This window comes from Gasterosteus aculeatus, chromosome 12 (assembly GCF_964276395.1).
Source record: "Gasterosteus aculeatus chromosome 12, fGasAcu3.hap1.1, whole genome shotgun sequence".
NCBI lineage: Eukaryota > Metazoa > Chordata > Actinopteri > Perciformes > Gasterosteidae > Gasterosteus > Gasterosteus aculeatus.
In genome coordinates this window covers 17,920,724-17,933,987 of record NC_135700.1, presented here as the reverse complement: position 1 = coordinate 17,933,987, position 13,264 = coordinate 17,920,724, and the positions used below count along the sequence as shown (strand labels likewise).

Here is a 13,264-nt window from a genome sequence, read left to right as displayed (position 1 = left end):
AATAAAAAGTGAGAAATACAATCTTAATCAAATTTAAAGTGAAAATTCAATATAAAGCAAACGCTGGTTTGCTTTATATATCTCCATCCCATACACTAAATACAAATCCTAAAACACGCCGTCTTCATGGAAGCACATAGGCCTACATGGGGAATGAGAGCAACTGAGAGCGGTACAAAATGTAGCATCACATCACTGGAACGACGTGGTGTCTGCGTGGAGTGTGGAGGGGGGGGGGAGGGGGGCGACCATCCCAGTCTGTGATTAGTAACCACAGGAGGGCAAGGAGAAGGGGGCAGGGCGGGCTCTCCGTAGGAGGAGGAGGAGCAGGGTGCGTTGCCTGTACGCAATTGAAGGCAGCGCGGAGTGAAGCAGCATCTGTATGAGGAGAGAGACAGAGAGGGAGAATCAACCTGCATGGAATGGAGGAGCGCTAAAAGCAGCACTATCGTCCAGACGGCCACCGCCTCCACCGACGCTGCCCCTCTGGATGGTGTGTTAATGGAAGACGCTCAAAGCAGGTATGTAAACATCGTGTGCGTGCGTACTGTGATGCACCCCGGAGGGACAGGGTAAAGGTGTGATGAATGCTCTTTGTCGTTTAGTATGGTTGACACCAGCGTGTTTAGCTTACACTGAAACCTGTGACTGCATAGAATTACGGGCGAGGACCAGGCTCCCTCGGGATTTGAACCCTTAACCCCAAGGGACGATTGAAGCCTCGGGTTGAGGGGTAGCTCAAATGTATGCCAATATCACAACCCCTGTCTTTGGTATTTATTTTCCAGCTCTGTGCTGCCCGAGGGACCAGCTGCGTGCATCCAGTGCCTCCTCTGATATGATGCTGAGAGCAGGAGGAGCAGCCACCTCTCTTGCACTGCTGCTGCTGCTGCCATTGCTGTGCTGCTGCCACATGTGCCACTCACTGCGTAAGTTTTCCTCCGGCCGGCAATGCCTCGTCAAAAGGAACCGTGGTGGGATTCACCAGCATCGGCGCGACGGATGGCATAGGCGAAGAAAAGTTGGACTCGAGTGGATGGAGGGAAGACAACTTACCTCAGAACGTGAAGATTTTAGCTGCGGGGGAGTTCATAATTAAACAAACAAACTATTTTCTAACAAATGAAAGACAGAAGCACAATGATTAAAATAGGAATACACTTGTCTCCTCATACATTTTAGATACTGCTGGGATTTACTCATAACAAGAATCTTTATTTACAACATGATACAGAATAAATAATGCAGGAAACCAGGGAAATAGTAGGCTAACGCTAACACGTTAGATGGAGCGCAGCTTTTACATCACTGGGCAACAAGGGACGTCTGTGTAATGGAATGAGTACAACACCCCCTGAATGTGTTCTGGAAATGTAAAAAAAAGGCAATTTTCATTGGGGTTGCATGCGGTCGTAAAAAGGCAAACAAACCAGAACATGGACATCCACACGAACAAACAGCAGATTACCATTTGTTAACGTGGCCACTCATGGCTGTCCTTTCTTCTGCACGTTTACTGAGTTGAATCCAGCACAGCTGTACGGGTGAGCGGGTCAGGGGATGAGAGCTGGGGCAGTAAACTCTGTAATGACAGCTTGTGGGAAGGTGAGGTTCAGCTGGGGGGGGGGGGGGGGGGGGGGGAGGATGAGAAAGGTGAATTCAGTGTGCACAACACAGATCAACCGTTTGTATGTACAAGTAGGAGGAGAGGGAAGAGACAGGCAGCGCTGTTGCCATGACAGCGTGTATATAATTGTGTGTGTGTGTGTGCATGTGTCAGCCATACAATGTTGTTGTAGACATCTACAGTATGTTTATGCCGATGTTCATTTGTGTATGGTGTTTACCTTGTAGCACATACATTATATTTTTATATTAGTATATTTTATAGGTATAATGAATAGAGTCAGGCAGACTCTGCTGTGTGCATTTCAGTAGGACAAGTTGCGGTTGATAATGATAATGAATTTGCTTATCATACAGTCATTGGTTGAGGTTGTATCAGCCTTGTCTTTATTGATCCAATATCCAAGCACACTGTAGACAACCATACATTTTTAGCCAGCCTTGTGGTAGATTTTTAGCTATATTCTCCTTTAGTAAATTGAGTTTTTGACATGATGGGGTATGATTTAAGGACCAGGATGAATAGAAATGCTCTGTGATTCAAAATGTGATCAATACTTTCTACACCGCCGAGGCGCTCTGCTTCAGCAACACAATGCACCAGTTTGATTAAAGCAGTCCTCCTGTAATATGAAACAGGCCAGTTAGCCTCATATTGTAACTGCACACAACACCATGGCTACATGTATGTTTTTATTCACGTACGGATAGAACAGCAGTCAAGTCATTCGTTTCCATGGCTTCATCTCCCAAGATCCATTGGTATGCAGTCTTGTATTTCATAAAAACCTGCACCTTGAATTGAGAGTGCATGTATTATTTAAAATCACAAATGCATATGAGTCAGAGAAGGCATATTTGTTTGTTAGTGTAGTGAAGGACATGCTGTACTGTAAACAGGAAATGGGCTCTACCTCTCATTCAGGCTAATATACAGTGCATGCTATAAGGACTCTTAACACCAGTGTCATTTCAGTGTATGTTTGGGTCAAAGCTTTAGTTCCTCTGGAATCCAAAGCCATTGAAACGATATCCAGAAACAAGATGAACTAAACATTGTAGTCAGGTCAGACAGGTGAATGCAGTGAAAGCAATGCTCAAGCCAGAAATGGATCCTCAAGCAAAGGGCTGATGTGTAAATCCAAGGGGCTGCTGGTTCGGATAAAAGAGGACGGCGGTATGAATCTGTATTTTTTCAATTTCAGCTTCTATTCATTTAATTTTTTCAGGGGTTCCGAAACTCTCCTCCTTTGCAAAAGCAGAAGACAAGCTCTTCAAATACCTCTTTGAAAACTACCAGAAGTGGGTCCGTCCTGTGGAATACCTCAACCAGACGATCAGTGTGAAGTTTGGACTGGCCATATCCCAGTTAGTTGATGTGGTGAGGCAAAAAAGCACTGATCATTGATGTTGTTATAAATGTCTTTGTGCCACTGAAGCGTCAACTACATTCCATGAATGTCATTAAACAGTCTGGTTGAGAGATAATGTATATCTAAATATTTCTTTCCCACTGTTATAGGATGAGAAAAATCAACAAATGACAACCAATGTGTGGATGAAACAGGCAAGTTGAGCTACACATCTTACCTAAACATTGCATTTCACCATCATGCAGTACACATGCAGGTAAAGTTATGATATTAATATATCCTTTATTCTAAAACATGCTCTGGCATTAAATAGCATTTAGAGGCAACCAGTCACACTTTTTTCATCTTTTCTGGTGGCATTTCACTGACAGTCCTCATTTATATGAGTCCTTTCGGGCCTGTGCCCACGCACCTGCCTCCACAAGCTGTCCCTCACCACCCCTGCTCCTGTCAGCCTTATTCGTGGCCTCGGATGTGCTGTCCGTCATGCATCTTTTTTGTGTCATCCCCACAGACCATTTTTTGCCATTTGGGTCAGTTGCTCCCTTTCACGATGATGGATTGCATTATGCAAAACAGGTGATGGAAGGGCAATGGGCCACAGTACTCGTGTCTATCTATCAAGCGTATCATTTGCATGAAGTATGTCAGATTTAGTCATTGTATCTCCTTTGTTTTCCAAGGTACTTCAAGCATAAAGCTAAATTAAATAGATTGTTTAAAGAAGCAGCCTATAGAAGCTTGCCATGTACCCCTCCCGGAGGCCTGGATCAGGGCAAGACATGGTATGGAAGACTAACATCCAGCACATTAAACTACCTTTAAGGAAAAGTTTAACGTAAAAAAAAAAATCCTTTTTGGCTTTCTTAAAAAAACAAGTTTACAAATAGTAAAGTTCTGAGTTGCTGGTGGGCAGGTTTTGTTACCAAGTACCAAAATTGTAATTTCATCATTAGATATTTTGCAAAACATCAAACCGTCTTAATATATGTTTCCTTCTTGAGTAGGAGTGGATTGACCGGAAACTCAGATGGAACCCTGACGATTATCTGGGCATCACAACAATCCGAGTTCCTTCCAACCGGATCTGGCTCCCTGACGTTGTGCTGTATGATAAGTAAGTGACATTAGAAACGCAGGGAAATGACAATTATACACGTACGACCATACTGATGTTCTCACACCACTCATCATTATTCTAGCTTAGTGAATCTTTTAGAAGAATAAATTAATTGAAATTGAACTTTCAACAGTTCAGATGGGCGTTTTGAGGCTACTGTCACCAAGGCAGTTGTTAAGTACAATGGAACCATATCATGGACACCACCAGCAAATTACAAGTCAGCCTGCACCATCGATGTCACCTTCTTCCCTTTTGATCTGCAAAACTGTTCAATGAAGTTTGGCTCCTGGACATACGATGGCTCCCAGGTGAGTCTCAACTCTTAGTTCATTGGTGTCATTCATGACCAGTGGTTGGCATAGGATTTAACTCTGTGTTTAACAGGTGGACATAACTCTGGAGGAATTCCACGTGGACAAGAAGGACTATTTTGACAACGGTGAATGGGAGATTGTGAAGGCCACAGGCAGCCGTGGTCTAAGGACAGACAGCAGCTCCACTTATCCCACCATCACCTACTTCTTCATCATCCGCAGGTTGCCTCTTTTCTACACCCTCTTCCTCATCATCCCCTGCATTGGCCTGTCCTTCCTTACGATCCTCGTCTTCTATCTGCCTTCCAACGGGGGAGAGAAGATCTCCCTCTGCACCTCAGTCCTGGTGTCTCTCACAGTTTTCCTCCTGGTCATCGAGGAGATCATCCCTTCCTCTTCGAAGGCTATCCCTCTGATCGGGGAGTACCTGGTCTTCACTATGATCTTTGTCACGCTTTCCATCGTCATCACCGTCTTCGCCATCAACATCCACCATCGCTCCTCTTCTACACATCACAACATGGCCCCCTGGGTGCGGAGGATCTTCCTGCACCGCCTGCCCAAGCTGCTGTGCATGCGCAGTCATGCCGACCGTTACGCAACAGCCGGAGTAGCAAGAACAGGAGGAGCAGAAAGAGAGGGCAAGATGAAGGACTCAGCACCTGAACTGACTTCTCTGCTCTACACCAAACATAACCTACAAGCAGCTTTAGAATCCATTCGATACATAACCATGCATGTGGTTAAAGAAAACGAGGTCAGAGAGGTGAGTATGTTGGATTTTGTGCATGCATAGCTCCATCGGTAACAATAGAAATGATCAACAGTTGGATTAACCCATAACAAATTAACAAATATCTACAAAGACTGTAATAAAGGTTGCTAGTTGAATAATGTATGTTAATCGCCCACTATGAAGATTATTGAAATCTAATTTTGGACATCTGCTTTTTTTGGTTTCAGGTCGTTCAAGACTGGAAATTTGTAGCACAAGTCCTGGACCGAATGTTTCTGTGGGCCTTCCTCCTGGTGTCGATCCTCGGCTCTGCTCTCCTCTTCATCCCGGTTATCTACAAATGGGCCAACATCATTGTCCCAAAACATTTTGGAAGTACCCTCTAAGAACCACAGTTTAAATAATCAGAATTGGAGGCAAAGCACATTAACAGGTTGTTATGGGTCTTGAGATACTGTGATTACCTCCCGGATAGAGGTCTGCGCTGGTTATCTACAGTTATTCCACAATCCAAACCCAATGCATTCATTTCCAAATTTGTTTCACATATGGTTGCAGGGTTGTTAACATCATATGATAAAGAACAAAAGAATAGAACCGCTTATCCTTCTTATAATAAATAAATATAAAGTTCCTATATCCCTCAATTAACTTTTGTGTGTACATTCAAAAGACCACAGTTACATTTACACAGTCTGTAGATTATAATTCAGATTAGTCATGCAGATACATTTATCTTTAGGGACACTCACGGTTTAATGCATTCTCTCTTTATTACTCTTGACTATGCGCGGACAGGAGTTGTGGACTTTCATGCCCAGACTTGAGTTTCTCTGGCAGCTCTTCCTTTCAGCGCATCGACAAGTCTCACATTCTTTATTGGTGCTGCAATGTGCTCCATGGCAACAGATTGGTGCAGAGGCACCGTGGGCCCTGACTGAATGTTTTTAACACACGGTAGCTTAGCACAAAGCCTAGCTCCCTCAAATATGTCTTTTTATTTGATTTATTTGATTTGATTCGTACCTCACATGATGTACTATGGAGATTTGTGATCCTAAGGTCACACCACTCCCTCCATTCACTGTGTGTTTCACAATAGCTGAAGAGCTTAGCCATTGGTTGAGCATGCTCTGCCTCTCCGTGGCCGTGTCTTCATAGTACAGCTGAGAAAAACAAAACAATAAAGCAGTGATTGTAGTAATACAATCTGATATTCTACTTCCAATTTTTGATTAAATACAAGTTCTAAACAATAACAAGCACGGAGAAAAGTTGGGTGTTGTTTTTTGGTCTTTTAACATAAACCAAAGAAATATGGATGAAATTGAAGAAATGGGGAAGGAGACCAGAAACCAGAATAAAATCAATTCACATGTCTTATGATATATTATGAGGCACTCTTGGACCGCTGGGGTTATGCACTGCTTTTGGTTTGTCGGTACCATTGACTGGTGAGAAGGTTTGATATGAAGGCACAGAAAACCATTTGGACTATGTTTGTTCTCTCCACAAGGATTAAAGGCTTTTTGCTAATCATTAAAAAAATTCTGAACAGAATTCCCACAGGAAGTGAAAGAAAGATTTTGTACTGACAGTCCTTTCTCTTAGATCTTAGGGTTTTGCAAATTCACCACGCACCACTGACGTGACTGGTATTCACAAATAGTCCAGTGGTTCCAGATAGAAAAAGTAGAATTGACAAAAATACCTTTGTAGTTCTCGTATTCAAAAATGAAGAAAACGCCGGATGGACAGAGGTCATCGCTGATCAAAAGGTTAAATCAAATGTATTTAATAAAAGAGATGGTGTTGTGGTAAAAAGAACATCTCAGCTGAGGAGCCGCTGGTCTCAGCAACCAACAGGCCCCAGGTCAGTCCTTTTGACCATCCCTAGTGCCCGTTTGTCGCATCCACCAGTGAACTCGAGAACAATGGTTCCTACAGGTATTTATAACAATGCTTAAAGGTGTGAAATTTAGTGTCCACACCTCTGGGAGTGGTCTTCTGGTGAGTTCAATGTAACTCGGATTTTGAATGTCCCTTAGTCAATATCAGTTGTTGTGCAAGTATTACATGCATGCATTCCAGTTGATTACATCAAATACAATTATAACTGTACATTGGTATTATTCTATTACAGTTACAGAATTACAGTGGTTTTACAATATTGTCATTACTTTATTGATTACACAGTTTCAGAATCATGGCTGTATTCTGGTGTACACTATATGCATTTTTATTAATTTTATGAACCGGGTCGTATATTTGTCTCTAATATCCTACATAGTTTGTAGTTTGTTTGAAGGTGTGTGCATGTTTTCTGAAAAAACGATCATAAACAAAAGGAAAACCATTACACACAAGCATTATAGACAATGACATGGCACGCACAGCTACGCGTAGCGCATCCACAAGGTGGAACCATGAGGCCACATTGGTGACGGCTACCTACACTAAATCACAGTTAGCAGCGATTAACTATCAGGACATGTAGTTGTATAATGTGAACCCAGAGGTTGGACACCAAGACTAAAGTCTAAATATAAAAAAATACTGACTTATGGACAGTACTTGACTGAGCTCGCAGATATTATACATGATATTAATTCAGCAATAAAGTGAGTTGAAAAACAAGTAATGACCAAACAAAGGCACAGTGAATGTTGTAACATGAGGCACCTGTTCAAAAAACCCTGAACCCGAAGAGATGGAACATACCACTCCAGGGGCCGGGGGGGACTAGAGCATACCACTCTAGGAGGGGGCTAATCCAATCTGGCCTTTATAACAGAGGTAAAAAAAAAGGGTCTCCACTCGGAGGCCACATTGTTGGACATTTCTGCAGAAAAACATTATCCGTAATCCACTTATGTAAGCACCCCTGGAGTTAAGCCAGAGGTTCGTTTTTGTGTTTCACACCGACATCTGAGTACTTCACATAAGGTATGTTACAGATCAATCTTGCATGTAATTTAAATATTTGTCCTCTGTTGGGGCATAACTTGAATGTAGAAAATAATTTAATTATTGTATTTTATGGCGTTTTCTTGATTGTTTTATTTTTTTATTTTTTCCCTTCAGGTCAAAGATGCCCCCCAACAGATATGCAACTTCTCTTCTCCTATTATCTATCGTACTGTTGTCATGGAGAATTTGTCACGGACGAAAGATTTTGATTTTTCCTTTAGAGGGAAGCCACTGGGTCAACATGGATATCGTGGTCAAAGCTCTCCACTCTCGAGGACACTCTGTTGATGTGGTACGAACCGATAAGAGCTGGTACATCAAGGAGGACTCCCCGCATTACAAGACAATCACGGTTCCTGTCACAGAAGCATTTAATCCTGACTTCATCAACCCGATCCTGAAAAAGGTCATTGACATAGAAAGAGGGGAGAGCTCGGTTTGGAGCTTTGCAAGTTTGCAGGCTGAGATGTTTTCTGCAATGTTTAACGTGCATAGAATAATGTGCAAAATGTCTACTGACATGTTTGAAGATAAGGACTTAATGAAGACGTTAAAGGACAGAAAATATGACCTTGTCTTAACCGATCCGGCGTGGGGAGCAGGAATATTGTTGGCTCATGCTCTTAAGCTGCCTCTGGTCTATAATGTGCGGTGGATAACTAGCGGAGAGGGACATATGGCAATTGCGCCTTCTCCCTTATCTTACATCCCATCGACCGGCTCAGGACTATCCGACAAAATGACTTTCATTCAAAGGGTTAAAAATCACCTTTTCTCTATTATTTGGCTAGCTCAGGATGTACTTCTTATCCGTCCACAGTATCAAGCTTTGTGTGACCAGTTCTTCAGCTCAGAGGTCAGATATATTGACTTACTGCACGGGGCAGACCTGTGGCTGATGAGAGTGGATTTTGTGTTCGAGTTCCCTCGGCCCACCATGCCTAACGTTGTCTACATGGGCGGGTTCCAGTGTAAACCTGCAGAACCTCTTCCTGAACACTTGGAGCAGTTCGTGCAGAGTTCTGGAGAGCACGGGGTCATCATCATGTCTCTGGGGACTTTCGTGAGTGAGCTTCCTGCTGATATATCAAATGAGATGGCTGCAGCTTTCGCTAAATTACCCCAGAAAGTCATCTGGAGGCACAAAGGGGTCAGACCGGCCACTCTGGGGAACAACACCTTGCTAGTAGACTGGATGCCACAGAAAGACCTTTTAGGACACCCCAAGATAAAACTGTTTGTGGCTCACGGAGGGACAAACGGAGTTCAAGAAGCTATTTATCACGGAGTCCCAGTAGTTGGCCTGCCTCTGTTTTTTGACCAATACGACAACCTTCTGCGCCTGCAAGAAAGAGGCGCGGCTAAGATTCTTACTTTAGCCACAGTGGACAAAGACAAAATCTTCCTGAACGCCATGCAGGAAGTGTTGAACGAGCCATCGTACAGGAGGAACATGCAGAGGCTCTCCAGGCTGCACAGAGATCAGCCGATGAAGCCGCTGGATAACGCCCTCTTCTGGGTAGAGTTTGTCATGAGACACAAAGGTGCAGCTCACCTGAGAACAGAGTCCTACAAGATGCCCTGGTACTCATACCACTCTGTTGATGTCATGCTTTTTTTACTAACAATTGCAGTGGTTGCTTTGTTATTTGTTGCTGGGTTACTATGGTCTTGCTTTAGATTGTGTTGTAAAAGAAAAGTGAAATTGGACTAAACAGGAAAGAAGGAACGAAACTGCGTCACTCTCTTCACTCTTCAGTTTTTCAGATTTGGTGTATTGAGATAAGCTTGAAAAGAAAAAACAATAAAAACGGAAAAACAGTGTAATTAGTCCTACATCTTTATTTAAAAATTGAAAACATATTCATAGTAAGGAATTTGATAAACTGAAAAGATTTCCAACAAAAATGCAACTTAAAAACAGTTATGGACCAATTTGTCCTACTCGAGGTACAGCAGGGATTATTATGGATGAGCTGCATATGTAAGCCTTCACTGAATCAAAATCATTTGTTTACGGCTTTTTCAGGCCAACTGCTGCTCCCTAATATTTAATTACAAAGTGGTAACTCCATTCTTTCCATCAAGTCCTCTGTTGTATTTCCCACAGGAGTTGCAGCTTCTGTCACTGATAGAGTGGCTTCCTTATCAGATAAGGTCATTGAACTCGGTAGACACCGAGTGCTGAACAAAACAGGAGTTCATCACAAACAGGCGTTCCAGTTGCGCCACTAAGTTGACTAAAATCAGGTGAGCACTGGATCTGGTCATGGTGCCTTTTTGCAGGATAGTGAATACAGAGCGGCAGCAGGTGGATCATCTGTGAGTGAGACGTTCACGGTTAAAAAAGGAGAACGTGCAGCAAATAGTTTTACAGGCAATCATGCATTTAGTGCTGGTTTGACTTTATTCATTTTTACCACTTGTGGCGGCAGAATTAGCTCTTGTGAGTCAGAGAGCACGCTAAACAATGCTATTCACAGCCGTGCTGTTGCTGCAAATGAAGATGTGGTTTCCTGTAAGATGCTAAAAGAAAAACGTTTGCATCTAAAATTACCAGTAGAATCACACTATGTCAAGATTTTCAAGCCAATAGCTCGATAAACAAGTTTATTGTTTTTCTTTCTGCTCCTTTTCTGTCCAAGTTGCCTTATTATCAAGCATCGTAAGAAATAATCTGCTTGATAAGAAGAAAAAATAAATTAATTTAGCATGTAACGTGTATCAGTTGGCCAACGCCTGATTAACGCACTTTCCACCATGTCTCTCATGTGATTAGCTCAAGGACGTTATCGTCTCTGTGACTTTCAACATAAAGAAATGTTTTAACTATTTTTATGATAGCACAAAGTAGCGTTTCACTTACCCACAGCAGAGTACAGTGCGACACAATTTTCAAAATTAATGGAGACTGCACCATGAACAATATTCTGATAACTGAGAAAATGGTGTCAGTTAATAATATTTCAACAGAAGTCAGATTGAACATGTTTCATGTGTATTCAAATATTACACCTTTACAATGGTGTCATTGAATAATTGTTTGTATTAAAATTAATTCATGTTTCTTACTCATCTCCCTCTGAGGCGAAAGAATCTCCTGAGTTGAAAAAGATTTAAAGAGAGACCAATAAACGGGTTGATTGTTTTCTAGACCAATGTCCATGTATTACAATCAGAACACAATGTAGCTGCATTATGTTCATGTAAGTCATCATAGATCATTTCATTGCTTTTACTGTAACTCCATTTTCAACGTACCGTCTTGTGATTCCACGTCCTCTACCTCGCTCTCTTCCTGCCTCCTTGCCGCACTGTAAAAACAAATACTCAAATATTCAAACCATTGAATCAATTCAGTGTTGGCAGATTACCCAGTGTACCCAGTATAGTTTGGTTTATGGTAAACATTGTGCACATACAACATGCTTATGAGCAAATATCACTGAAAACAGGAGTATGAAATGAAAACCATCTCTATGTCATATTGGAAATGCTCTGAATGCAGCATCATGAGACTGGGTTAAGAGTTAAACTCACTTGAATGAAGCTGAGAAGGCCGCTGAAATGGGAAAAAAAAACCATAAAATATGTTTAAATGTTCAAGTAAGAAGATGTTGTTAGTGAGACAAGGCAGTGTCAAAGAGAATGGAAGCCGTCCCTCGACTAATAACAGCTCCTTTTTGTGTCATTCGTTATTAACTCTCAAACTTGCCTTTTGATTTCTCTTCGATGATCTTTCTCTGTTTGTGGATCCACCACAGACAGAGACCCACTACTAACATCAGGGCTACTACTCCGCAAGACACCATCGCTCGGTCGACCACACTTTCTGGAGACCAAGAACACACACATTTTAAAAAGCCTTTTAACACTGAAGCACCGTATAAAGCAAACTGAAAATCCATATTTTTTTACTTTCAGTAAACCCCTTAACCTTTGACCACGAGCAACACTGCGTTATTTCCACGGAGTGTTGCCTCGTGCTCTGGAACGCATTTGGATGGCAGCACCACGCAGCTGTAGTGGCCCCCATCCCTACTGACGGCACCTTGGATGGTGAAAGTGGCCTCCATCCGGTTAACATTGAACGTTTGCACTTGGACGAGTGTCTCATTCCTCCTCAGGTGGGAGTGGATGAATGGACAACCACCAAGTGTTTGCAGGGTGTCAGAAACAGAACATCGAAATGCAACGTCGTCCCCCTCACTGACAGCCAAAGGTCCAGCTATTGAAATGTCTGCAGGGAGATAATTGGCTGTGCGGTAAAAAAAAGAAAAGGCAACATTAGAGGAGAGAAATAAGGTTTACATGTTTTTATATTTGGATGTGAATACTTACGTATGACCAGAATCTGAATCACGTTGAGTCCTCTCATTGGTGCTTTGGGGAGTAAATCATTCTTTATCGAGAAAACACAACTGTATTTTCCACTGTGATTAAGGCTTACATTGCGTATGATGAAGAGGGTATCATCGCGATCTTCCTTCTGCTTCTTATGGTCAATCCATATGTCATTCTTACATAAATAAAGATAAACCATGGTGTTTTTCTTTAACCCAAATGTGCTGCAGGTTACATACAGGTCGCTGTTCTCGCTGATATTCTTCTGATCGGTGAGTATCTTCGCAGGAACAAAATCTGTTGCATTGGTTTGTTGAAACAGAGACAGACGTTTCATTTATAAACGATGCAATGCTATACAATCACATTGAGAACATATCAGACAGATGTGTTATCTTAAATGAAACCTCACCAGTAGTTGGGCTGGTAACCTGAATTGCAAAAGCCCCTTGAAGAAAAAGAAGCCAATTTTAATCTCTTTATACAAACAATTAGGTAGTAGTTAAATAAACACATTGCTTGTCAAGGTACTTACACAAAAGGAGGGTGATTATGATCATGATCATAAGCAATGTAACAGCCATCGACTCCACAGACAACACTGTGAAACCAAATACAGCCACTCATCAGGGGTTTGTCTAAACCCACAAAGGGAAAATTATAAATGTGCTAAAACGGCACTGAGTCGCTTCCTCTGCGTTCTGTGGTGACTTGAGACCCGCTAGTTCCAAAATTAAGCACCGCTCGTGCTTTTACTAAGCAACTGTTGACGGGTGAA

The 13,264-nt window shown here is 42.2% G+C and overlaps 2 protein-coding genes and 1 pseudogene across 6 annotated transcripts; 2 read left to right on the top strand and 1 right to left on the bottom strand.

Moving 5' to 3' along the window:
* The first annotated feature begins 260 nt into the window (after positions 1-260).
* Positions 261-6,430, top strand: chrna5 (cholinergic receptor, nicotinic, alpha 5). 4 transcript variants are annotated; one of them, XM_040201516.2, is made up of 8 exons: positions 261-521; positions 789-929; positions 2,856-3,007; positions 3,149-3,193; positions 4,007-4,116; positions 4,253-4,430; positions 4,507-5,202; positions 5,400-6,430. In XM_040201516.2, the coding sequence occupies exons 2-8, from the start codon at positions 839-841 to the stop codon at positions 5,556-5,558; spliced, it is 1,431 nt and encodes a 476-aa protein (XP_040057450.2). In that variant the 5' UTR covers positions 261-521; positions 789-838; the 3' UTR covers positions 5,559-6,430. The 4 variants fall into 4 exon arrangements, with proteins under 4 accessions (XP_040057450.2, XP_077941593.1, XP_040057468.1 ...); XM_040201534.2 differs by lacking the exons at positions 261-521; positions 789-929; positions 2,856-3,007; positions 3,149-3,193 and adding exons at positions 3,510-3,578; positions 3,683-3,784; XM_078085467.1 differs by lacking the exons at positions 261-521; positions 789-929; positions 2,856-3,007; positions 3,149-3,193 and adding an exon at positions 3,330-3,578.
* A 1,550-nt stretch (positions 6,431-7,980) lies between these two features.
* Positions 7,981-9,876, top strand: LOC120810740 (UDP-glucuronosyltransferase 2C1 pseudogene; annotated as a pseudogene). The gene is made up of 2 exons (XR_013451568.1): positions 7,981-8,118; positions 8,257-9,876. The product of XR_013451568.1 is annotated as a UDP-glucuronosyltransferase 2C1 pseudogene (transcript).
* Positions 9,877-9,964: 88 nt separating this feature from the next.
* Positions 9,965-13,214, bottom strand: LOC120810754 (uncharacterized). Its single transcript, XM_040165606.2, has 10 exons — positions 13,022-13,214; positions 12,899-12,934; positions 12,484-12,783; positions 12,080-12,400; positions 11,858-11,974; positions 11,683-11,704; positions 11,404-11,456; positions 11,215-11,242; positions 11,009-11,079; positions 9,965-10,462 (listed from the first exon to the last, which is right to left on the bottom strand). The coding sequence occupies exons 1-10, from the start codon at positions 13,068-13,070 to the stop codon at positions 10,410-10,412; spliced, it is 1,050 nt and encodes a 349-aa protein (XP_040021540.2). The 5' UTR covers positions 13,071-13,214; the 3' UTR covers positions 9,965-10,409.
* Between the last annotated feature and the right edge of the window lie 50 nt (positions 13,215-13,264).

Excerpts from the sequence above, each read along its gene's own strand:
- chrna5 (XM_040201516.2), top strand. The coding sequence starts at position 839 with ATGATGCTGAGAGCAGGAGGAGCAGCCACCTCTCTTGCACTGCTGCTG. Across the intron at positions 930-2,855 it reads CCACATGTGCCACTCACTGC|GGGTTCCGAAACTCTCCTCC; the intron begins GTAAGTTTTCCT and ends TAATTTTTTCAG. Across the intron at positions 5,203-5,399 it reads AAGAAAACGAGGTCAGAGAG|GTCGTTCAAGACTGGAAATT; the intron begins GTGAGTATGTTG and ends TTTTGGTTTCAG.
- LOC120810754 (XM_040165606.2), bottom strand. The coding sequence starts at position 13,070 with ATGGCTGTTACATTGCTTATGATCATGATCATAATCACCCTCCTTTTG. Across the intron at positions 12,784-12,898 it reads GGTTACCAGCCCAACTACTG|ATTTTGTTCCTGCGAAGATA; the intron begins GTGAGGTTTCAT and ends CCAATGCAACAG. Across the intron at positions 11,975-12,079 it reads AGTGTTGCTCGTGGTCAAAG|AAAGTGTGGTCGACCGAGCG; the intron begins GTTAAGGGGTTT and ends CTTGGTCTCCAG.